Source organism: Seriola lalandi, unplaced genomic scaffold, assembly GCF_002814215.2.
Source record: "Seriola lalandi dorsalis isolate HSWRI2012SDOR001 ecotype SW California unplaced genomic scaffold, Sedor1 jcf7180002054866, whole genome shotgun sequence".
NCBI lineage: Eukaryota > Metazoa > Chordata > Actinopteri > Carangiformes > Carangidae > Seriola > Seriola lalandi.
Window position 1 is genome coordinate 1053147 of NW_019525419.1, and position 26690 is coordinate 1079836.

Sequence of the window (26690 nt, forward strand, 5' to 3'; positions counted from 1 at the left end):
CAAGCTCCAACACTGCTGACTACTACATTTCCCCTAATGCAATTTCACTGCATCTTTTGTTAAACCTTTTGCCTCCTAAATACCTTCTTCTTTCCAACTCCACATCTTAGGTTTTTTGTGCAGTTTTGTGGTAAATATTTGCCTCAAGCTTAAGTCAAGATAACCCTGATGATATTAGCAGTTATTTTCTCACACTTAGAAAAGCTACCTCCAGAGCCACAGAGGATTTTTATACAACTGTTGTCACAGGTTGAGTAGTATTTTTCATGATTAGTAAACTGAACTTCATGTGTAAAATCTGTGTAGTGTTCCTTTAAAGCAAGTACTGAGCCTGTGTTTACGGTTTAGATGCTGTGTTGGAGCGTGACAGTTGCTGCATGGTACAGTACTTTGGGCCTGTGGTGCCTGGTATCTTAAAGTAATAAACCATCTGATTGTGTTGGTATCAAGCTCAGCGTCGCATGTTTTCAATATTGCTCTGATTTTTTTTTTTTTACGCTTTTGTTTCACGTTGCCAGCATTACACTACAGTCAGTGGAGGTGATGAAAGGAAAAGTAAGGGCTGCCAACCATCTTCTCTTATCAGCAGGCATCAGTTGGCTTCTCATACTGTATCTACTTATCCGATCTAGGTCAATCAACAAAGTGTCAACATCTCTTATGAGACAAGTTATTTTATAGAATTGCCATTTGGTTTTTCCATTTTGAAAGATGTCTGGGATGTGGGCAGTGGTTCAGATGTATGAAACCAATCTGCTTATTTTGTCCGAATACCTGCTTGTTTCAGCCCTTTTCATCATCAAGGTTTCACTCTGATGGTTCAGCAGAAGAGAATGCCAAAGTTCTGCCACTTTGCACTTTTCGTCATTTTTCATTGTTGCAAGGCTGGTGTTTTTGGCAGAATACATTTTTCCTCAGGCTTGTTACTGTGTCCTATCCTGAGTTAAGACAAGGTGAGAGGGCTAATCCATCACAGTGCACACTTAGTTACCATTAGTTTTTTCCAAACTTGTGTTACCATGAAAAAGTGATGCAAACGAAGTCTGTTTCTGAAAACTTTTACTATTGTCTTATTCATGGACTGTCCAACATTTAAGGCAGTTCCCAAACATCAGCTTTTTTAATGTAAGCAATAACCAAATCTCTTATCTTGCATCTTCCATGCTTGGTCATTGTTTGACTTCGGAGTTTTGTTTGCAGAAATTGTAGTTCATAATGCTCTTTCACAACAGATTCCACAACAGAGGATTTTTCAGGAAGGACATTTGCTAGTGGCTGTGTCAGAATTGGCATTACTGACATTCTGTATCAGTAACTGGCAAATGCCATGAAAGTAACCTGCTGTATGGTAGGTTATGTTTCTTAAATCCCCGGCCAGTTTTCAGCCTTGAATTCTGCCTCAGCCAGTGTTATAACCCTCTGTCCAGGCTGTAATAAGACATTTGGCAGTCCATTCATGATACTCGTACTGTTCCGTGCCTGTAAGTTAGATTGTATGAATATTTATTTTTATCTAGAATCCATGCACTGGCGTCTGCGTTTGTCATAATAACAAGCTTTTAAATGATGAGCCTTTGTTTGCTGGATGAGTTCTGTCTTAGGGCCAGCAAACTATTATGTTTCCACACACTGTGCTTGTTCTGTGACCTTAACACACTTCAGCACTGCAGATATCAAACCAGTACATAATATCATGGGAAGTGAAGAGATAACATTAACCTGGATTCAGTGACATGCTCTGTCACATATTTTCCAGTACTTAGAAGCTGAAAGTACACTGAATGTTACCTTTGTGCTCCAGCAAGTTCTCCGCTGTCATACTAACACGCACGCACACACACACGCAGCCTCAATCGCTATCAAAAGAGCACTCCCTGTGTGAGTGTCACACCTGGTTTCTGTTTTTTCCATGGACTGCGACGGCAGTGGGGTTTCCCTTTTAGTGGTACCCATGTGGAGAGATGATACGTGTGGATCTTGAATAGAACGCCACAAAGGATTCCAAATTGGGAACACGAAGAGGTGGTGGTGGGCGGGAGTTTTATTTTTACTTTTTCTCCTGCCAGGAGGTATCTTTTGGCACACATCAACCATAGCCTGAGAACAGTAAAGCTGTGTTGATTTGGTCTCAGAGAAAAGCTGCTGTCAGGATGCCAGTCAGACACTGAACGGTCAACATGTGTTACTGGTTAAATTTTGCATTAATTGTGAAAAGCTGCAGATAGGATTTATTTCGAAAGAATAACATTTAATTTGGGGTGCAGTCTAAAGTGAACTTAGTGAAGCTGTTTGCATGATGTTGTTCGGTTAAAGAGCTATTTTTCTAAACTCACTCAGTTCTCTTTGGCACATTTTCACAAATATAGAAAATTTAGCTAAAAAGACAAAACAATTGTGCTTAATAATGCTTAAATGTTCTAGTAGTGTTTAGTTGTATTTTCATTAGCATCCTCCTGTTCCATTTCAGTTAGGCTGACAGTTATGTACGTCATCTTACCACCTACTGCAACTTATGTTGATAAACTGAACTGTTGATAGTGAGTGTGCCAGGGCGTGAAGAATAAGCTCTTCATGTGCTATATTCAGGAAACCTGAAGGGAGGAAAGACACAAATTGCTGAAGACACAAGTTTAAAACTGAGTTGTTTCAGCTGCTTTGTTTGATACGTCTCCATGCTGGTGTGTCTTCAGTTCCCCTAATGTCTGGAGAGATAGTTGTGTGTAACGCCAGGAAGCCGTGCGCAATATTGAATTATCATCCAGTTTGGTGTACACAAGATTATAGAAGTTTATGTATACTTGCAAAAGCTGATGTTGACTGTTAAAATAACCAGAGTACCAGCACTGCATGATGTGCCCACTACTGCACAGGGCTTTGCAGCACTCATATTTAATAGATACAGATGGAATGACCACCTTTGTTGGCCAAAGGCATAGAGATAATTGAAAGAGGCCTTCATACGGTATTTCCTACGAGAAGATGTTGATCAGTCAGTCAAACTTTACTTGTTTAGCACCTCTTACAGGTTAGTACGATTCAGGAGCTTTACAGATGACTGACAAGCTGATAAGGCAGTTCAAATGCAAACAGTAAAACAATATGAGACTAATGCACATTAGAATGAAAATAGCGAGATTTAAAAAAGATAAAAAATGATGAGAAATAGATAAACCAAAGTATAACAATGACAAATAAAATAATTGAGAAATGATGAAATTCTATTAAGTAATTGAATCGCTCTTGATTTAGCTTAATACTGATGTTTCATTTGCTTGCACATGCACATAAACATAATTTTGATGTGCAAGTTTGAGGTGTAATTCCCTGCTTTATCTTTGTAACATGAGACAACAGCAGGTGAACAAGTTTATATTTATCTTAGAAATTACATTCCCACTTTTGCCTTTATTGACCAGGGCAAGAAAAATATTTTGGTAAAATATAACATCTATAGGTAATTTTATCTTTGCTTGTAGCGTCATAACCATTGCTGACCTATAATGAACATCAGGGTCTCACAAATCCTTGCCAGTTGAGTCAGGTGTGTAAAACCTCCTTTTACTTTCTAGTTGTAACTATTTCAGCAAATCAGTGACGTTGTCCTCACCTGCTAATTCAGGTGTTTGATTTTCGTCTGATAAGTGGTATCACTATGTCATTTGGTGTTTTCAGTCTCAGCATCCTTACCAAAAGAAGACACACAGGCTGTTACACAACTTGACACATAGTTAAGATGAAACATGATTCAGCCAGAAAGTCATTGTGAACTGGTGCCAAAGATTTGACCACACCTCAGATTTACAGTCTACACGCAGGCCCATGGCAGCCGATGCTGAGTATAAGGCCTGCTTAAGTGAAGGCCTAACAAATACCGCTCTCTAATCACATGGTTCTTTATATTGTTTAGGCTACGCTCTTCCCAACAATGTCTCTGTGTTTATGTGTTATGCGACGCTTCCGCCGTTCCTCTATGTTGCCAGTAAAGATTTTTGTCATTTCAAGAGTTCCATGTTGGACTAATGTCTGAACCTACAGCCATTTGTCTCTGGCTCTACCACGAGACATACTTTGCTGAAATGTTTACCCCGCGTACTTATAACAATTAGCTTCCATGTCGTCCTCTGGAAGAGAGTCCTGCCCATTGTGATTTTTCACATTTCACTCGCTTGGATCCAGGTGTGGTGCACGGTCTTGTGTTTATGTTGCTCGGGGTGATGCTTGACGCCAGACATCGACACCACATCCAAACAATGGGCTGTTTCTCTGCTCGCCTCTCCTCAGCAGGTTAATCATTAGGATCGTTAGCCAGGGTGAATGGGGCTGTAATATGTCTTACAAACTGCTTTGAGGCCCCAGTCTTAACTTTCCTCTTCTCACTCTTCCCTTAACTCTCACTTTTGCTATTTCTCTTGGCCCCCCTTTGCAGACAGAGGGCAATGAAAATTCTACTCATTTTTTAACAATGCCTTTTCATGTGGTATGCAAATAAAGGAAAGGTAGTCATAGTATCATAGTAGTATAATCCATGTTGTCCTTCTATGGTGTTTCCGCATTACTACAATACTGTTGGATTAAAGATAGCAACTGTAATGGAATCTGCACATTTGGGATGTTATGTTTTACAAGTATGAGAGGCCTAAAATGGCCAAGAGGAAAGAGAAATAATTGTAATATCTAACACTAGAAGCATGACTCTAGCAGAATGCCCTGTAGAACATGGCAGGAATGCGCGCTATGGCTAAACATCCCCGTTTCTCGCCCTGCGATCAGAGGGGTGCTGGCCACGCAGGGAGACAAGCTCAACATCGCCCACTTAACCAGGAGAATGTGCTTGTTTGAAAACAGCATTCCTCTCTGAGTGCTTTTATGGGAGAGTTTCTACATACACACGCATACCATGCTGAACCCTGTATGTCTGTTTCTCCCAGATTCACTCCTCTCCATTTTCTCCCATCACCATTATTCCTGTGGGTTGATTGGTCACTCCTTATCTGTGACTGAATAAACGGACAGAGGCGTTCTCTTCTCCAACTGTGTTAAGACCACCTAGATTGCTATATCTCTAGTGGTATGTTGGAGCTTTCGTCAGTTTATACATCTTCTAAAGGAACAGGGTCCCTCGGTCCTGGCTTTTCAAATATATAATTTTCACTTAAGAAAACATCTAATCTGTGATGTTACTCTGCTGTCCTGCTCCATAAGGGGAGTGAGCGCATAATACGACTAACCTTGAGGATAACAGTATATTTTTTGATCCTAGATTATGTGATACAGTACATTGGATGGAGAGAATTTGACACTAGAGATATGAAGCCACTGTCCTTTCATTGCCAAGAAAGCATTTATAAACCAACGTATTTATACACAAACTGCTCCAGGGAATAAAATACACAATATGCTCAAGTACAAAGTGATTTTTTTTAATATAATGTACTGCAGTGCAGTGTAGGTGATCACCTTAATTGTACTCTTCATGGTGAGTGTTTCTTCTTTTCCTCTGCAGAAAGAATCATAGACAGCATTTTAACTGCCACGAAAAATTATGGACTTGGAGAGGCGCTGGACAGGTAATTACTCACCCATGTCCACATGAAGTCCTGTTTTGCCTGTCCATCACTTCTTGATATTACTAACCTCTGTCCCTCCCGCCTTCCAGTCTCAGCTGTAAAAGATGCATCATCGTGGGCAACGGGGGCATCCTGTTCAACAAGTCTCTGGGGTCCCGCATAGATGAGTACGATATTGTAGTGAGGTGAGACGACTCCTTCAATTCAGTGCATAGTCTGTAGTTGGTTAAGTATAAATGACAACATCTCAAATACTTAACTTCCTGTGTCATGGACCTTATTGGCTCTTTGAAGAATGAATTCTTCCCACTAAGACAATTTTTGTGCTGGCAGGTTGAATTCGGCACCAGTAAGTGGTTATGACAGAGACGTAGGGACCAAAACCACCATGAGGATTACCTATCCAGAGGGGGCTATCCAGATACCTGAAAACTACGAAAAAGACTCACTTTTTGTTTTCTCTGCGTTCAAACCACTGGATTTCAAGTGGTTCCGGCAGATGGTCTTCAAGGAGAAACTGGTGAGCTTGTATTTAAATCATTGTCAAGTAATGAAAGTGAAAATCTTCAACTTATTTAACTCGCACACAAACACACACATCCTAAAAGATAATGGAATGACGACTCACAGCAGAAAAATCTGAGACACACTGAGTGGGTGTTCAAATATAAAAGGGTCCAAAATGAGAGGAGTGTTTGGTGCACAACAAAACTCAGCTCTAGCACCACTTAGCAGTAGAATTTTTAATGCTCTGTGTGTCTAAATGTGTCTGAGTTATGTTTTTGTTTTTTTTATAGCGCATAGCAGTCTAACCTCTGATCACATTCTGTACATTCCTCTCTGTGGAAATGTAAGCCATTCTAGTAAAGGGATTTAGAGGACAACATTAATCTATAGTGTGGATGTTTTAGATGCTTTGAATGGTTTAAATGCTTAATGTGGAAAGGACAGTTGAGAAAAACCAATGACTGTTACACATGTTCATTTTTCTTCTGTCTGTCTCTGGCAAGAGAGTGATTTTTTTTTTTTTTTTTTTTTTCACGTTACATTGCCATTTTCTCCTGAATTACGAGGCTCTCCTGTTCTCTCATGTTTGGATGTTGCCAGACTAATAATTATGAATTAATTCACCACACAATAAATCTTTTGTGTGTCCTTTGAAACATTGTGATTGCTACGCTTAAATGATGGGCTGTGGATTGGCCTCTTAATCACAAGGGTCAGACTGAATGACAGAACAGGCTCTCCCTTATCTCTTAATGCATTACAAAAAGCATTCTTTTTTAATGGCCCCTGTGTCCCCTACGTTAAAACCTTTGTCACTGAAAAAAGCTTTCATAAGCACTTTCATTCATTTCTTCTTGAAGAGTCTCTAGTATCGCTGTGAGATTTTTCTGAGCCTATTCAACTCCAGGACAATGGGAGCACTTATTAAAGCTCATCATAGAGTCAGTAAAATAAAGGTAGTGGTATTTAAAGAACCATACCATTATTTTTTACACGGTTTAGCCCATTTATTAACAATTATAATTACTTGACATCATTGTGGAACATTTTCTAAAGCATGCAGTATTAAAGATTTGTGAATGGAAAAAAAAATACATTAATACATTAATAATATTAATAATATTCATAATTTAATCTCAGACAGTATTTTCAGGCACAGCGATAGGGTTTCCCCAATTTACTGTGAAATAACAGTAAAATGTTGCAAATGTAATTATATGAAAAACTTAAGTTGTAGCAAGTGGGCTAAACCTTGCATAAGAAGCTGTACAAACCTTAAATGTATCTTCTACCCAGGCAGAAAAGCTAAACTCCCCTCATTACTTTGGTGCAGGATGCTTCTGTCTAACCGGACAATCCAGAATCAGGCACACCAACTTTATTTTCCACCACAGCTGTGTGACTTTCAGGGACCAGAGGACATTAGTCATGAGTGAGAAAATGGGGATAAAAAATAAGGAGAAAAGGACAATACATTTATAGTAGAGAATGGAAAGGGCATAGAATGGCAAGATGAAACTGATGGTGTGACGTTGGATTAAAGGATGAGAGAATAGAGGAAAGATAGATGGAAAGGATAAAGTTAAATAGAGTAAAGGGATAATAGCTGGGGAAAAGAAAATGAGCAGTGGAAGGTAACGGTAAAGTAAAATGGAGGAAAATAGTTTGCTTGGCTAGCTGATGGCCCCTTCAGCCTTTGATAGGGCCCAGATTTTTCTGGTGTGTCAGAGGGAGAGGACAGTGGAAATGGCTGCCTGGGATAATTGATCTGGCCCCTGGCATCTGACTCAGCCGTCTTTGATCTACTGAGGAAGGAAGAATGTTTCCCATGGGTTAAAAATCAGGGAACAAAAAGAGAAAATCATCAGTGTCCATTGGTCCGAGCCTTGATGATAATATGGAAGAAGAGAACTGACAGATGTGCAAAGACCCGTGTTTGACCTCTGGATTGTCTTTAGTCTTAAGTCTGTTTCATACATCTGCAGTAGTTGATTTACTATCATGTAAATACTGTATATCACGTTATGTAAATGTTTCATGGGCAGTTCATTACTTTAATGGGAGACTGAGGTCACTGGAATTAGTTTTTGGCATTGAAGGTAAGCTCAATTCAGTGTCAGCAATATTATACATTAACACACATCAATGTAACATACAAAAAACAGTAGTGTATGGACTTAGATTCCAAAAAGATCCTAAAGCAATTTAACCTTATTATTAAGAGTCCGGGAGTCCGACTGTTGTTAGATGTTATGAGAGGAAGGTGTGTCTAGAAGGTTTTCGACCCACTGTATGTCTCCCTCTGTCATTTGACAGTATGCGTATATAAAGTCACCTTTACTTAAATGATAATTAGAATTTAGTCATTTAAATTGGTGTAGCATTTATGTGCTTATTTCACATCGCATGAAAAGGATCACTTTAGTAGAACACACAAGATGCCATTAATTTGTTTTCTCATTACAATTAGTGGTGTGTGGGTTTGAACATACAGTTGGCTACCTTGTGTTTCCAGAGCAACAATATCTGTTTACTAGTCGATTTTAAGTCTTAGCAACGACATTAAAGGAACAGAAGACTTGTTAAAACGCTGTTATACTAGCTTCATTGTATCTGACTCACACCCACATTAGACTAATGCAGTGGAAACATAAACATGGAGTGGTGTTTATGTGCCACCAGTGAACTTAGGGACACATTTCCAAAAACACTAACACATAAATGTTTTCTTTTAATTTTTTACCAATTTTCCATTATTACCAGATAACCAGTATCTGAATCAATGAAATGCAACTATCAGAGACATTTGGTTCAGAGAGTGATACTGCACACTTAAGGATAATGCAGCAGACATTCTCACCAAGTAGCAGCAAGCTTCCCTCTCTTTGCTCTGTCCATTCAGTCCATCCCAGAGCGAGACGTAATGTAACTATGGACCGCTGTCCTTTGGGAGCTTTTACATCTGTTGGCGGAGAAGGGGATTTCTTTGTGTAATCTGCATACTCACAGCTGGAAGGGATGCAAAACCTTTTCACTCCCCTTCTGCGGTTATGAAAGCAAGTGTCTTTCTTCGCCGTCTTCTTTTAAAGGTTAGTGGGCGGTACACACTTGTAGTGCAGCCGCGAGTGACTCATCCAGCTGGTGGTCAGCGTGCTTCACTTTCTTGCACTATTGTGGATTTTCAAACGCCTACGGCGCAGTCTTGGATGGCTGAACAGAATACAAATTAGTGAGGCAATTTCACAATCTGTTATTTAGTGTTTTGTACACTTTCACAAACACACACACATACACATAACCTCCCACTCACTCACACACGCACAGAGTCATAAACTTCAGGGCAACATTCAGACCAAGTCTAGATTTGAAAACTTGACCTTGTACCTGATCAGATCTTCAGTTTGCAGATACGGTTCTCTCTCTGATTGTGTCTCGTATTTGAGCTCAGTGAAGCCCTGTACTACACGTACAATTACAGAGCTGCAGCATCACAAGGTTTCCAACGTCCGTAATCCCTCGTTACCACAGGAATACGTGATTACCTCTCAACTTTGTCACTGCTTGAAAGTCTGACCCCACATATGCAGCAGCCTGGTTGATTGTCCGGTTACATGCTGTTTGCAACTGTGCTCAAACATGATATCCACGATTGTTGATATTTCCTTTTTTCCTATGTGTCTAGTTTTGATTTTTGCCCTCAAGCACAGCGCGCACTCACGGTTCATGCACACACAGCCGCAGTTGTTTGTATATGCGGGGATCTTTTCAAACAGAGCCAGTGAAGGATATACAGCCGGTGGTAAACACGGGGTTCGAAGGTGGAGTGTCGGTGTTCTATCTATCTTACTTGTTTACAGGAGCTTTCCCTGCCTCTCTTCAGGCCAGAGAGATAAATGATGGATGGAGACAATTTGAGGAAGAGAGTACTTCTCCTTTAATAGAAATACAGCCAGGGGTTCTTACTCAGAAGTATCAAAATATTGTAGTGAAGCCAATATTTTAAAAACATTGCACATCTTGTGTTCCAGAAATCGAGTGTGCGAGGAATTACTAAAATAGCTTGTTGCTTCATATCATGACCAAATTTCCAAATCAACTCCATCCGGCTGGAGTATCACTAGGAGGTATTTCCTATTGTTACAGTTTGTGTAATGCCCAGGTTTTTCAGTTTATAGACATTCCATTTTAGCCAAAAAAGTTTATTGTAACTCGAACACACTGTGGGACAAAAATAACAGCTATATGGTTCTTTTTTAAGCCCAAACATCTGTGCAGAAGCCCAAAGTAGCATGCATACATGCATTCATAAACATTTACATACTTGTAAACATGGATTCTGAACATGAACCAAGTGACTAACCTAGTGTCCGGATGTCACTGATTACCATGAGTGTTGTGTTTCAAAAATGAGTCACCTACCTAGCCTGCAATGATTAACACTCAAACCTGGACACTGGGTTTCTTTGTAGTATGTTGTCATCTGATGGATGTTGGGTAATTGAGTATTTATGCAAGTTTAAGGAGAACTTTGACATGTCAAAATGGTCAAAGGAAAGACTAATTTGTTTTCTAGTCAGATACGAGCAGATCTTGCCACGAGCGATAACTGTGTGAATCTCCCAAGATGTCACCTGCTAGTAGCCAGAGGCCACGCTGCACATTCAAGTCTTTAGAGTCGCGTTGTTGTCAAGTGTTGTGGAGACAAGGGTTTAAAACGGTGGGAAAGAGAAACCACTGTGACTTCATTGATGGCAGAGGTTGTGGTACGCGTCAAGAAAAGCAAAGGCAAAAAAAACAAATAAAATAACTAAAGCGGTCCAGAGTTTTCTCTCTGTGGATGTAAGAAACCGTAATCCCCTACTGTGCACCTCACCATTTACCACCTACTCTCTCCCTTTCAAACATTCTTTCTGAAACAGTTCCTCTTCAGTGGAGCACTTATGTGGTGAGACACTGCAACTTGTAAACTTAAAGGTCCGACATGTATACAGTGCTAATGACCTCCAGACAACCTTAATTGTGATTGTTAGCAGTTTGGTGGCTGCTGTTTTTGCTTCTAAATTGCTAAAGTCTACTTTCCGGAATCCGGTCAACCTCGTTTGAGTCGTCCTCACCATAAACATCAAACATAACCACATCCTCACACAGCAATTTACGGGACTGAAGAGTCCAGATAGAGCCATTTGTATGATAACTGCCTATCAAGAAATGAAGGATGTGTCATTCCAGGTGTATTATGAGATTATTGTGGACAATACTCAACATGCATTGTATGTTGTGAGAGGATGGTCTGACTTCACTATGTTTGTGTCTGTTTACACTGAGGGGCTTTAAAGCCACCTGTAGTAACCAAGCAGATGTGAAACATTTTGTTCTTCCCTTTCCCCTCCTCTTATTACACTCCCATTCAGTGCTTCGCATTTCTCCACATTTCATTCAGTCCTTCGGGGTTATAAACTGAGCTATCTGCTTCATTCAACACAGAGAAACCTGTTATTTTAAAGGTGAGTAAGGTTCATTGGTTTGTGCTTAAAGCCACACTGAAACCAAACCACACTGAAAACCATAAATGCACGGCTCTAAACCAAGCTGTTTCTTATTTTACATTTGTGCAGTGAAGTGCAACTGAGGTGTATTTTCTGTTTCATGCAACTGGAAACGGATTCATGTCATTGTGTTTATAGCCGGTCAAATTTAAGTATTTTACTAGCCAATTGTTAGTTTGCTGATATTTTTATTGATTTTATACATCATTTTTATTATGCCTGCATGTTTTGAAAACAGATGCATAAGTGTCTAACATAGTTATATTGACATATTTAGAATGTTGTACATTTTCCATTTCAACACACCTTTTGTCATTGATCTGAACAATATCTCTCAGTCTACATCACTTTTTCCATCTGTTTGATCCGTCACTTCTCTTGGCTTACAGTAGCTCCTCTCACCCTCTGACATTGTCTTCCTCTAATCCTGTGCTTTAAGCTCCTTTGGTGTTGATTTGTATAGCTGGGTTTTTTCCTACGGCAAGACAAATACATTTAGCCCTTACAAAGCTTCTGGTGTAGTCGGCAACACTGACATGAACACAGTGTTGTTATGGTATTAGTCTGTTATTAGTGGGAAATATGTTAATGGTATTGCCTTAAGTTATACAGTTATAGAGTAATACATTTTACACTTGCTTCAGTATCTCCTCTTTCAGACTCCCCAGTACTTAAGATCTGTTCACACATTACATTCATGTACAAGTACAGGTATACAACCCAACTTCCCAGCTTGTTGTGGTGTGTTGGAAACCATGTTTATTTAAGTTAGTAATGTAGCAGATTGCTACTAACCCCTCAGATATCGAGTAAATGTACTATTAGTTGTGCACATTTGGCTTCCATTCCACTTTAAATGCTCTCAGGCAGCCTTAACTTCAGCTTCTCTGAGGCTGACTTGTTCTGTGAGCCTTGTGTTATGTGCTTTGATGATTCAGTGGTGTGGGACCTTTTCTTGGACAATACAGTCACCTCCACATAGTTTTGCTCATGTTGCCTACCTGCTTTGGTCAGGCTCTGTTAAATGTCTAAATGTGAAGCAAAGGACTGTGACTGTTCTTTTCTTGTGCCGTGTCATTCATCAGAACTATTTTTCCTCCTCATTGACTTATAATCTCAGAAGCACTGCCAAGAACTGTCAGTATCTTGACAATACCAGGCTCTTATTACTGGTGCCTGCAACAGACTTATCTCCAGTACAACTCTTAACCCCCAAAATCAAGATGCCCATTAAAAAAGTAACCTCTGATAGTCAATAAGTGCTTTTCCATCCACCTGTTTTATTTTTAAAGATTATCATTCGATGTTTTTGCTGTTATATCACAGTTAATTGTGAAGAGGCGGACAGGAAACATGGCGGACGGTTACCAAAGTGCTCCCATCCACCTGTTTTTATGAGCATTCCCAATTAGTGTATAAAACGCTGGAAAGTCAAAAAAGAAGTTAAAATATTGCAAAAACTGTTTTACACTTGGTTGACGTATCAACTAAAACAAAGTGCGACAACGTGCAACAGATAAAAGCATCAGATATGTGTGAGGAATGAGGAAACTGTAACCTTCCTCAGATTAATACATAAAACACCATGTTTTCCACATTGTTTCCTGCCGTTTCGAGGTTTGACTGGCACTCAAATTATACTCTGCCCTTTTCTGCTGCAATGATTCACCGGCGACTGACTGGCAAATTGTTGCCACAAACTGTTTTTCTGGATGTGAATGAAAATGCGCATAAATTTACATTTTCTTTTGCTAATTTTCTGGAAATTTGTGTGTTTTGCTAAAGGTGGACAGAAACTGTACTAATGTCAACACAAGTGGAACTGTTACGCCCCACTTTACCTTCTTACGACTAAGTGATGTTGACCTCTCTATCTCCTCTCCTTGCATTGCAATACAATTAATTCTCCAAGTTCAAGATTGTTTTAACAGGTGCTTTATTGGAGCACACAGCCTTGTGCACACACTTAAATCTAATAATCTAACCATAAAGCTGTCGCAAGAGAAGGGAAACAGCCATTTCCTCTCTGACCACAGCCCAGCGACAGCCTAACCAGCCAAGCTACACACTTGTGTTCACCTTTGAGCATGTGTGTGTCAGGGCTCGGTGAGTAAGTGGTGTAGGACCACTCTGCAGTTTCCTGTTCTGTCCGTGTTCAAATGCTACTGGCACAGTGCTGCTTCTCTTGACAAACCAATACACACTCACGCAGAGGTTAGCGGTCAGTCCACAGTGGAAGTCACATCCTGTTCCCTGGAGGTTATTTGCGAGAGGTTTCAGTACTGCTGCTGCAGTGTTCACCACTGATAATGTAGTGATTTTCAGCAGTAATTGAACAGTCTAAGTTTAATCTTTATTTACCCACATGAGACTTTACTTCTTATTAAAACTCATCTTGTATCACAGTCATATTTTAATATTCACATCCAGTAACAACCCACAAATGCAGCCTTCATTGCTTTGACTGTACAGCTCCTCTGGAGTTTGACAGCTAAATGTGCTGTCTAAGAAGGGTTGAGTGTTATCATTAACTTTCCCTGACCATCCTAACTGCTGGAGGTTTGAGTTGGAGACCTTTTTAATGTAAGCAACTTCTGACATTCCTAGACTTGTAACAGCACCCGCCACCCCTTCCCTCCCACCAGACCTGAATCTGTACATACTAATTGCCCGTACATTTGTCAAAGCCACCTGTACTTGTCTGAATATCTTCAAAGAGAGAGATCCCCACCCCATGACATTTATGTCTATGTACATGTCAGGTCATAGCTGTGTAAAGCCAGGGGTGTGTGTTGTGTGTCATTAGCTTCTCTCCTTCCTAGAAGAAAGAAAAAAATGCATCACTCTCTTTATTCAGCGTACACAGACGCGCACACATCCAAACAGCGCTGCTAAATAGATTCCTGGCAAACACAAGCTGTGTTGACAGGAGAGATGAGCTGCTGTTCCTGTTGCAGCTTGCCGAAGGCACAGAGCTGGGCCCACGTTCAAAAAGAGCCGCCACCGTTGAAGCCACAAAGCCAGCAGACTTGTTGCTACTGCCTCTGCCAACACACACAAACACCCACAAACACACACACACACACACACACAGAGTCATGCATTGCTGTATCAAAGGCAGCCCTGGCGGGTGCTTGACTATTTGAACAGGTGATTCCCATTTACATTTGCTGACCCTATTGGCTTCATGCCTCTTAGGAAGTCACACTGTCAGGCAAGTAAATCACGCACTGCTAGTTCATTGCATTTTTATTGGGTTTATCATTTAAATTTTAATGACCACTTGCATTATCGACCATTATTGATATTTTGACCCTGAAATATTAAAGGGTACTTTTTTGATTTTGCATCTCAGTATCTTACTATTCAGTGGCTCTTCTGCTATGACTAAGTTGAGCAAGTGTGTTTCATTAGAGTTACATAATTTTATTCAGGTGGTGCTGCAGGCCTGTCTGACAGGTTGCCCTGGCGACTGATGATGATTGCCCTGTGTAAAAAAAACCTGAGGTCTCGCAGAACACCCTCAGGTCAAGGTGTGATTTGAACCATTTCCTGTCAAATGCCATATTTAACCTCAGATGTTGGCTAGCAAAACCGTTTTGGGGTTTGTGATTTACCAACTACATGTCTGATAATAAATCAGTGTTGACTTTACCGCCATTCCCCTGCAAATATCATGTAATTCGGTAATATACTAATGCAAACAACTCCATCAAACCTAACCATTAATGCCATGTGCAACTTTTGCTCTCTATAACAGTCAAGGAGTAGTACGTTTTGATAGGGAAGTTGGAGAGAAATCTTATCAGAACATATGAGGGAAAAAGTAGGAAAGATCAACTCAGCAATGAAAAGGAAAATCCTGTTCCTGAGTCAGTGTGTGTGTAAACATGAACTTCCTAAATGTCCATCACCAGCATCGTGGTCGTAATTGTCATTTTTCTCAGTTTTCTGGTTTTAGAAGAAGGAAAAGAGCCTGTAAAGTAGTAACATTGTAATTTTTAATTTCCTTTTAAATAAAAGTAAAATAGAATGAATTGAGAGAAATAATACAAAATGTGCGTGGAAGCAGTAACCTCTCAACAATCCAGGGTGGCTGCACCCCTCACCCACCACTCTCCTCCTACCAGGGGTCGTAATTACTGATGTCCTGCGAGCCCCTCACCCTGACTTCATCCATTAAAGGCCCAAAAGCCATTTCTCTAATCAGTGCTGGTAGGGCTCTGGCCTCTGGTTGGCTTCTGTGTTTTATGTCAGTGTTACAGAGGATAAGCTTGCTTTCATGTTGGTGGTAAGTCACGGTTGGCTGTCCACAATGGAGGCGTCATCATGTGAATGTGAGATCTGCTTTTTATGTGCATGACTGTGACCATGCAGAGAAAAAATAACAGACCAGTATTTATAACTAATTTACAATTTTTTCTGTTTTTCCTCCCATCTTCCCTTCTCTTCTGTCTGTTTCCTCAGAGGGGTACAGAGGGTTTTTGGAAGTCGGTGGCTCACTATGTGCCTCGGGAGCCGGCCGAGATGAGAATCCTGAATCCCTACTTCGTCCAGGAGGCTGCCTTCCAGTTCATCGGCCTGCCCTTCAACAATGGCCTCATGGGCAAAGGGGTAAGACTCATATACAGGAGCTTTGATTAGAGAACAGTTGTACCAAAGATTTGGGTTCCTTCTTGTCAAGATGGTAGGTTTCTTTGGAGATGTAAGAGAGGAAGCTTTCTGGGAGGTTCTTAACCTCAGGACGACCACCTACTGCCACCATTTTCACTATATAAAGAGAGAGCAAGGGAGAGAGGAAATACCAAAAATTTCTCATCGCTGACATTGCCAAGGTGCTGGATACCTGCTGTAACCCTGGTTCAGTCTAAATTCCACAGTATGTGTTAGATGTTGATGTATGTACTTTGCTCATGAATCATGTTTGTCTGGACCTGAGAGAGCAGAGAAATTATCAGAGAAACAAAGATTTTAGTCAGTGGCCATCAAACGGGGTATGGAGCAGAAAAATCTAAACTAAACACCAGAAAGCATTTGAACTTTAATGCTGGTGTGTATGTGTATATGGTTGCGTATGCACATATTGTTTGTGTGATCTGCTGGTACCTGGAGAGGGAATATTGTTACATTGAGGACTGTATCACTGTTGCTCTGCCCTCTGGGGCCACCACAGCACCCCTGCATGAACTCCCATCTGCAACATGTGTTCAACATGTGGGCATCTGGCCCCTGTGTGTGTGCGAGAGAGAGAGAGAGAGAGGGAGTGCATGGTCATTTGTGTCTATGTCTGGGTGTTTGCTGTGCTGTCCCATACAATACAAGCTACAGAGTTGTATGAGTTGGCGCATTATTTCCCCAGAACACTCTACTGTCTGTCTTTTGACTATCAGAGTGTATGTTTATGTACGTGAAAATTAATGAGGAGGCCTATTTGTTGTACGAATGTTTATGTTGAATGTGTGTGCGAGTGTGTGTGTAAATTAATCTATATTAGAAGAAGCAGTAGGGGGTTGGCCAGCTGCTAGTTCAGCTCCACCGACCCTGAGGGCTGCAAATCAGTGTAATGGTTTAAATGGGGCCTCCCTCCACTCTTTCTTCTGGACCTGCTTTTTTTCCTCAATACCCACACTCTTTTTTTCCACCTCTCTTGTTCTCCAACATCCACACACACACACACACATACACACACACACAGACATACACACACACAGCCCAGATACCCCCCAGATCTCCAGCAGCCCAGGGCAGTTAGGAAGCACACTGCAACCCTGTAGATCACTGTTTCATAGCAGGGGTCTGCAGGGGTCGTGTCTTAAAGGTAATAGTTAATCACCAAGTGTTCAAAGTCAGTTAGCAGCAGTGGGGCAGAACAAAGACAGAGGTATAAAGGAGGGAAGGCAGATACATGAGAGGGAGTGGACATCTGTCTCTGAACTAGTGTTTCAGAATTGGCTGGAAATAATGATGATAATAATAAAATAATACTGCACGTTTTTAGTCTATATTAATCCTTGTGTTACTCAAAGCACATTTTTGTTGACAAATGCTCCTGGTATGTGTGTGTGTCTCTCTGCTTTCACTACAGAACATTCCAACTTTGGGAACAGTAGCTATAACGATGGCACTGCATAACTGTGATGAAGTGGCGGTTGCAGGTTTCGGCTATGACATGAACACTCCCCACGCCCCCATGCACTACTATGAGACTGTCAAGATGTCCGCCATTAAAGAGGTGAGTGTTGCTGAAAACAGCACTTATTTCACTACTTTTCAAATAATCAAGGCGCTCTTAAGTGACCAGATCTTTAAATTAAATCTGGTGCATCCCAATGAGAATGAGATATTATGGCTTTTATCCCTACTCACTGTGGCCACTGAAGAATAAGTTAAGAAACAAATAACTGTAACCAGTCCTGTGGAGGTTGAGGGGAAGTTGAAATGGCTTACGGCCAAAATACATTCACTACAAAGCATTCGCTATTTGGGGTGATGGTAATATTAATCCATATATTAGTTGTGCACAAATTCAACTTCTCTCAGCTTTTGCATTTACATCCAAAGATATTTCAGTACTTGAAACATTCCTGTTCAGTAACCCTGGAGATTTTCTCTGTGCTACCTGCTTAACACACAATTTATATCTAAAGTAGGCACATAGTGTTGAGGACAAATACACATGTGAACTTCAGCTCTATCCGTCTGCCTTAAAAGTGACAAGTGGGTATGGAGGGGCTATTAAACAAATATTAAATTAAAACTAGAAAGAGTCAAACTGAAACAAATTAAAAATGTGTTTTTTACCCCATGTAATGAAATCTAAAACTTTTAACGCACCTTAAAACTCTTAATAAAACTAGACTGAATGTGATTATAAAAGAGGAAAATTAATAAGAGAATAAAACATTAAGAAATTAAAGCTGTAATGACCTTGGATTGAAGTGCCACTAGGCTTTCATCAGTCACTGTACCAACATGACAGACCTCCATCGTCTCCATCAGTCAAGTCTTCCTCTCTTTGTTTACACTGAAACCCAGTGGAATCAAAGATGTCACCCATGTGCTGACGGGTGTAAACCATGAGCTCAGTATGACGATAACCTTTGTCTAAACTCCCAGTGAACCACTGGCATTTATTATCATCATCTTCATCAACGTTGTCATCATCAGCCACACATGGCTAATTAATGGGAATACTTTTGGCTTTTTTGTTTGGAACACTTTAACCGTTGCCAGTCCCTGGGGTTGTTTGATTTTCTGGAACCACAAGGCCCCTGAGCAGTGAAATCATCCACGTATTATTTCCACTGCTTTGGAGAAACAGATTGTTTCCTATCTATCAAAATAAACAAAAATTGATTATAAAATGTCACATACGTCACTTTAGACTGTGTGGTGCTATTGAGGTCACTTTCTTTGCTATACAAGACGCTGCGCTTTTATCTGATCCTGAGTTCTGTTATCCCAGAGTTAATCAAGTTGAGAATTGATTTAGTTAAAGCTGCTGTGTTTGATATTTTTTATAATGATCAAATGGCCTCTTGCGTGTGAAAGGGGTTGCTTGTAGCGACAGACAAACAAGGATTTATCACGTTACTGTCCTTTTTCCCTCAGCTCTTGACACCTTTTAATTCACAGCCTGCAACTTTAATGTTTTGATTCACTCTCACCGCTCTGTCAGCTAAAAAGATCTGAAAACCCACTGTTTACTACCTGTCCAGCACCAAACAGCAGGTGGACAACGTTGGTAACCAGCTGGTGAATATAGTTTAGCACTTACCAGCTAAAGAGCTTTTTTAGCTAATACGTCCTTCTCTTCTACAAACAAGGACACACAGCTAGTGTTGCACATCGGCTTTTTGAACAAGCTACCAAACCAGCATCCACCAGGGGAAAAGTGCACTACTAACGACATCTTGCAGGCTAGCTAGATACTTAGCTAGCCAGTTGTAGCATTTCAAAAAGCACTTAAAAACGTAACTGCAAATATGCTTAATGGTACTAGTCTTCATTCTTCAACACCACTGCTAACAACACTCCTCTGTCACTGACATGTAAGTTATTGACCAGAACTCAGTTGTTGACATTGGTGTCAATCAAACACTTAACCTGGCCTGTCCACTCAGAGGCTTTGGAGATGTATGTGTCTTTTTGATTGCAAATGGATTTCAGTTGGACTTAAACATTGCAGCCCTGTTTATGCTAATTTCTACTTAAGCTGTACTCATTGTTCCTCGTGGTCCCGGTGTGACCCATCACACAATGGTAGGAGGTTTGACTTAGACTGGCCCAGAGACTGCAGAAAAGTCTTACACTGAGTCTGAGTTCTGTAGGGCCTGGTCGAGCTTCACACTTTATTTTCTTCCTCCTATTCCCTCCTGCATGTTTCCTCCTCCACCCTCTTCCTCGTTCAATTGCTCTCTGGCCGATTCTTCGTTTCTCCATCCCAAAACACCACACAGGAACCAGCGGCTCTGGTTACATGTTGACCCATAGGACTGAATCCTCATAGCACAGCAGGGAGGAAAACTGACCCAGTGTGGCTGTACATATATAAATGCACACATGTACACCCACACGTATAGACACAGGGAATATGAAAATCCCAAACTAACACACAGGCTTGTGGGCTCACTGCATACAACAATGGTTTTGTTGAATATGGCCTGTGCAGTTTTCTTCCTACTTCAGCTGTGATGTTGTATGACTCTGAATCTGTCTTTTCTCTGGATCTGTCGCAGTCATGGACACACAACATACCCAAGGAGAAGGAGTTCCTCCGCAAACTGGTGAAGGCCAATGTCATCACAGACCTGACCAATGGTATCTGAGTTTACAACCCACCCACGGTTTCCCTCTGCCTTTCCCAAAGGACTACAAAACAGGAAACTGGGAAATGGATCGACCTGGGGAGAAAGAATCTTTTGAATCCGGGTGGCCTGCACACTGCCGGGGTTTTTATATCCAAGGAGATTATTTAAAATAAAAAAAAGATACAGGAGGGTTTCTGTGGAGAGATGCACACATGTGCCTTCTGAACCAAAGACTCCTGCTGATTGAAGCGGGGGTGGCGAGGGGCCCTGGGGAGGACTGGATCTGCCTGGTTCCTGTCTTATCATAAGGCAGTCGCAGAAAAGCTCCACCGGCTCCACGCTCTAACGTTTACCACTTCAAACACCCGAATATCACATGATTTAATAGTAAGAGCAGAGGTGGCATGTCGACATGCAGATTTCAGATGATGAAGGGACAGAAGAGAGAAGAGAGAGAAATGAAAAGAGGACTGTCACAGAGATTGTGTGGGGATGGGTTGAGTATTAGCAGTGCCAAACGTACCTCGTACAGGGGAGAGGTCGCCCGCCTCTCCTTTTGCTGCCTGAATGTATTCACTTTCCTCAGTGTAAATATCAAAGATTTTTACTGTGCTTTTTAACAAGCTGCAGCAGCCCCCGCCCCGTCAACCCCACCCTGTCCCCCACCTGCCATTTGTCCATTCATTCATTCCCTTTTTTTACTACTGCTACTCTGTCCAGGGTCCAAACTAAACACTTGCCAGATGACAGCAGATAAATCAGTGAGGTTCACCTGCCACACAGCCGGGTGTCACTTGAAGACACTAACATTCAAGCGTTTAATTAATATACAGACTTCAGTTTTTGAAGTTTTCTCTGTAAAGTCTCTGTAGAGGAATTGTGTTACTGACTCAAACACCAGGTGCTTTTTACACTGACTCTGCACAGAGTGCGTTTTTCTGATGTCTGAATGGTTGGTCATCCCTGTGTTGCTGCTCACATCAAGTGACAGGCCACAAAAAACAAAACATTAAAGACTAATACAGATAAATTATTTCAAAGAGTCAATTGAGTTCAAGTTCAGTACAATTAAAACTGTGTTTGGTGTTTTTAGTTACAATTTTATCTTTTAAGATTCTCTACACTACACTGCATTGAAAGCACACATTGCCACAGTTAATTATTTTGGTCAATCTTTTGACAAGTTAACCAGCTCTGGCAGGTGAGCCCTGAAGAAAAATTTGGACACTGCATCTCTCTCCTTCTCCTCTCTGTCTTTTTGCAAATCCTTCATCCTCTTAGTTCATTCATGCCCCATGGTACTGTTTTCATCACTTCAGCTGTGAGCCTTCAGGCTGCAGCAGAGACATACAGGTCAAGGAGAGCAGAGACTGTATGTTGGTTCCCTTTCCCAACCTCCTGTTGCTGCAGACTTTCTTACTCTATGGTAAATGTTGAAAGCTCGGATTGTAGAATATAAATATATATTTTTTTGTTTTTAGGTTAATTTTAATAATTTATTTTGTTACAAAGTCCCAATGTTTTGCTCACAGGCAGGCCTGCTTTCCATTGTTTTTGTTCAGAGTAGGGATGTCACGAGAACCGATACTTCGGTACCAAGTCCATGTCAAAATTCTGAAAATCTGACGGTACTACTTGTTTTCTACACTACTGTATGAACCAAAGGTACTGTAAATGTCGTAGGTGCTGGAGATGACTGACGAGAGCAGTACAAAAAACCCAAGTGTTCTAGTCTGACAACAAACTTCAGGAGAAGAAGGCAGGCTCTGTAAACTATAGCGGCATGTGGAATATACAGCAGGTATGGGTACAGCAACAGGTCCCCCACCACTTGTGGGAAATTTACACCAGGGCCAGAGCACGGAGATATTTTGTGTTTGACGCGGATCAGCAGGGACAAGTTACAGACAACCTACAATTGCGACAGCTGGCATCTGTTGTAGCGACGCGCCACACACAATGTTCCCAAAGCTAACGTTAGCTTGTTTATGCTAAAGTAGCAACAGCTAATAACATGAGCTGGGTGCTCACACAATTATTAGGGTGCAGTCATTATTGTTTAGTCTGTTTTAAAATATAACAGATTTTTTTTTTTTAAATTAATATTTTCACACCATGGGTCTGTTACGTGTTAACGATTTTAACTGCTGCTTGCACACTGACTATATAGAGATATTTGCATGTGCGTGAGCACACTGTGTGTGCAGCAGCTTCTGTTTGCTGGTTTGGCGGTTTTTGCTGTGGTATCAAATTGGGTACCAAGAATCCTGGAATTTCATTGGTATTGGTACCGGCTACCAAATGTCTGGTATCGTGACATCCCTAGTTCAGAGAAAACAAAAGTTTGAATTTGTGTTTTGATTTCACCACCATGTGCTTCCTCAGAGACTGCATCTTTTAATTTAGTGGCAGAAGCAGTGTTGTGACTGAGTCTGTTTAGAACTGGCTTAGTGTTAAATGTAAGCAGCCCTTTATTTTTGTCTGTTGTGCAGTTTACATAAACATCATTTCTTAATCTAGGAGGTGGTAATTGCCAGACTAACTTGTAAATTAACATCACATGTGCTGAAGATCTTGCCACATGCTTTTCAGTATTTATATACTGTGTTAACGTACATTAGAAAGTGTTCAGTATTATACAAGCAAAGAGTTTGCTTTTCCTCCTCTTACTTCCCTCATTTCCTTATAATTTATAATTAGTTAATTATCACATTAATGCGAAAATCAGCTTTATATGGTGATGGTGCATTTTAAGTTCTTTTTTTCTTTTTTCTTTTTTCTTTTTCTTTTTTTTTAAAATTTAAACAACAATTCAAACGGGGTTTTCACCTATTTTCTGTTCCTACTTTTTCTGTGGAAGTGCATATTTACTGTACCTTGTACTCACATACAGATTCACTTCCAATACTCTCAATCAATAAGCTGCTGTTGTTACTGTCCATTACATTTCTCCATGATTAAGTTTCCAGAAACACTGCTGGGATCGTGCCACCGTGTTTTCTACCCAGTTCTTTCAGAGCAGTTCCATTAGGTTTGAAGGAATGGATCATCATTTTGGAAAACTAGGCCCTGTTTGGATATTGTTGTTGTTTTTTTTTTCTAAGCATAGTGTACAGGGAACAGTTGACCATTGCACTATCATGAGGCGCTGTCAGTGCCTTACACCTCATAACCTGGAAACTGTAGCGAGGAGTTTGACACAAGAAAGTAACAGCAGCTGATTCAGTATTTAGGGTCAGCTCCAGGTCAGGACAGGTCAATATCTTCACTCATGTCATCTGGGACCAGTTCATTTCATATCTGTACTGTATGTACATTATATACAGTGTAGGAAGATTTAAGCCCCACACTGGTGGCTCTGTATGTTTTAGCCCATAAACTACATACTGTATATATTCATATGTGTATTATAAATGTTGGCTGCTAAATGGTAACAATTTTAATTCAAGATTTGACCAGATTCACTTTTCACTTCATGTGTTATTGCTTATTGTTTGTCTGCAGCATAGCTCATCACTTCTTCAGTTTTTGGGAGCTGAATATAAAAGGGGCACTCTGCTGATTTTACACAAGTTTACTACAGTTTAGTAATCATGAGCAGTTGTATAATATTGTTCTAGGGGAAGTTTTCCAAAGTTTGAAAGAAATAACCCTGATGATTTCATCAAGGGGAGGTGTTTTTAGAAATTAATCCATACTATGGACTAAAACTCAGCCTCTGCTGCTCTGAGTATGATCAATATTTTTCTTTTTTATCTGTCTTGTCACCTCCCAGCTTTATGGAGGTGCAATGATAGATCACTGGAGTACCGTTTCAACGCTTGAATGTTGCAACATCCTTGAATGCAACAGCAAGGAGAGTTTCCCTGAAAGTGTTCCCTGCTGACTGCCACAGCACCATATCACAATAACATTGACATAAAATAAAGGCAACTTTCATAGATAATGTATCACAAACGAGTTAGACAAAACCAGTGACGGCTTGGAAGGCCGATAATAAATCTAAAATCTTTATAGGTTGTCGTAGAAATGGTTATTAATAATGTAAAATATGTGCAATGTGTGCTCAGCAGGCTAAAACATGCCAAGCCACCAGTTTGGTCTTTAAGGCTTTGAGACTAAGCAGATCCTGATTACAAGAGGAACCATTTTTCTTTTTCTTTTGTTTTTTTTTTCTTTTCACTTCAGTAGGTTCTGAATTTTTGCGAATGCTTGAGGAGTTCAAATGGATTGGACTCGAATCGCGTCTTCTAATAACCTTTTCATAATAAAGCAGAATGTATTAGCTCAACATATTTATAAAATTTTTGATTGTTTTTTTTTTTCTTGGTTTTTCAACATCATCAGTGGGAAGTCAAAGTGATCAATAGTATTATTGTTTTTATATATAAATATATATATATATATATATAAATGGCTTTCTGCATCTCAATAAATCAGTTTGTAATGGATATTTGCCTGTGCATGTTTGCATTGTTTGATTCTGTGGAGCAACTGGATATATTTTTTCCCAACAGCTCAACAGTGATTTTTCTTTTTGTATTTGTTTTGTTGTATAAACATATTTCTGTACACTGTGAATTTTCAGTATATATAGTAAATATTTTTGATGTATTTAGTCTACTTTCTGTTTTATCTCAACTTATGGGCTTTTCATCCTCAAGAAGATGATGATCTTCAGATGATGTCAAAGCCGGGGGGCTCACGTTACGCAGCCCAGTTTACATCAGGTATTCTACAGTCTGTGTGTCACTTTCAGAGGTTACAAACTGCAGGAAGCTCACACTAAAGATGAAGGAGGGACTGAGTGGAGAAGCGTGGAGAAGGGGATTTCCTCTGCTGCTCTGTACTCTGTATCTCCTACCTGCAGAGCCAGAGGAAATCATTTTTCAATCCTCCATCCACCGGACTTCCTCCCTAATGTACTCTCCTTTTCTCTTGTGTGTTTATGTCTGTCCCACTCGGTGTCCCTCTCCGATTCTCACTTTTCTCCCCTCACCTTCTCCTCCTGCTTCCCTCATTCTTTCTGTTTTGCCTCCGTGTATTTCTTTCTCTTCACCTGCTCGAGTCTGAGGTGGATCTTGTTTCATTGCTGTAGCCGTAAGGGACTCGTTCAAAACCTGTTGCACACGCACGCAGCCTAACACACAGACTATTCAGCTGTGAAACTCTCACTCACTTTGACACGCCGCAACATCACTATAAACCAGAGGAGTGTTGCTGAGAATGAGCGAGAGCTGGCCGTCCAGCTGTGGGTTGCTCTTAAGCCGGTGCTGGTGTGAGGTGAAAGAGGACAAGACGCTGTGGGCCCTTAAAGCGCCACTGGACCGTCCCATCCTGCTGTTAATGGGGTGCCAGAAACTTTTCAGCTCCCACAAGTCACGCCTCACCGGTCGCCAAAACCACCGAACTCTGGCTACTCTGACTCGACAGATTTCCTGACCTCCGCAGGGTGGGATCGAATGCTCATTCCCCTCGGCAGGAGGATATTTGCCACCAGGGATCTCCCCTCAAGGCAGCTGGCTGCCTGGAGGCGGTCGTTCCTGTTTGTCCGGCAGACAGGGGCATGAGCATGCCTGCACCTCTTCAGCCGATGGGCCTTTTATTCTCGGCGACAGGTTCCCCGCCCCACCTCCTCTCAGTAGGTTTGGAACGGAGAGGCCACGACCTCCGGGCCTGAAATTTAAACTCCTCGTAAAAAGAGTTGGAATGGGGAGAGAAAACACCCATTTTTTTTCAGTGTTTACTTAATGCCGGGTCAGCTGAGATGAGGGAAAACAACATTCCCTTCTCCGCACTGCGTCCCACATTCTGTCAGTCCACCTTTGTCTGGGGATGGGTCACACCTACAGGGCTGTCATGGACCTGTATCATTAGTGTTTCTTCTTGTACTGTCAGACTCCGAACTTGCACTCTGCACTGATCAGTAATCAACAAAGATAATTTCAGAATGACACAAAACATTTCAAAGAATTGTTAATTGTTCTGGTTGTTTCTCTGAACGCACAAAAACAGTTCCCAGACACAAGAAGCAAGTCAGAAACATCTGTTAAACAAAACACTTTACTCAGTCACTTTGTGGTTTTTAAGATGAAATACAAGGAGGAGACAAATACACTTTTCAACAACTTTGGCATAGCGCTTTTTGTAGCACCTTGCTCATAGAAAAAAAATGCTGCATTTATCATAGTCACAGTTCTTTACAGCAGAGGATGCAACCCGAATTTTTAACCAGGTAAAGAATTTTAGTGCCTCGAACT

General features: G+C 40.8%; 1 protein-coding gene across 5 annotated transcripts in view; it reads left to right on the forward strand.

The window, feature by feature from the left end:
• st3gal3b (ST3 beta-galactoside alpha-2,3-sialyltransferase 3b) overlaps positions 1-25044 on the forward strand; it is a 47998-nt gene extending 22954 nt beyond the window's left edge. For all 5 annotated transcript variants that reach the window (XM_087179807.1, XM_023428140.2, XM_087179809.1 and 2 more), the window contains 6 exons: positions 5504-5567; positions 5657-5752; positions 5901-6087; positions 16088-16234; positions 17706-17852; positions 20359-25044. In XM_087179807.1, coding sequence (XP_087035933.1) covers positions 5504-5567; positions 5657-5752; positions 5901-6087; positions 16088-16234; positions 17706-17852; positions 20359-20448 — 731 coding nt within the window. In that variant the 3' untranslated portion in view covers positions 20449-25044. The remainder of the gene's footprint in view (positions 1-5503; positions 5568-5656; positions 5753-5900; positions 6088-16087; positions 16235-17705; positions 17853-20358) is intronic.
• The last annotated feature ends 1646 nt before the right edge of the window (positions 25045-26690 follow it).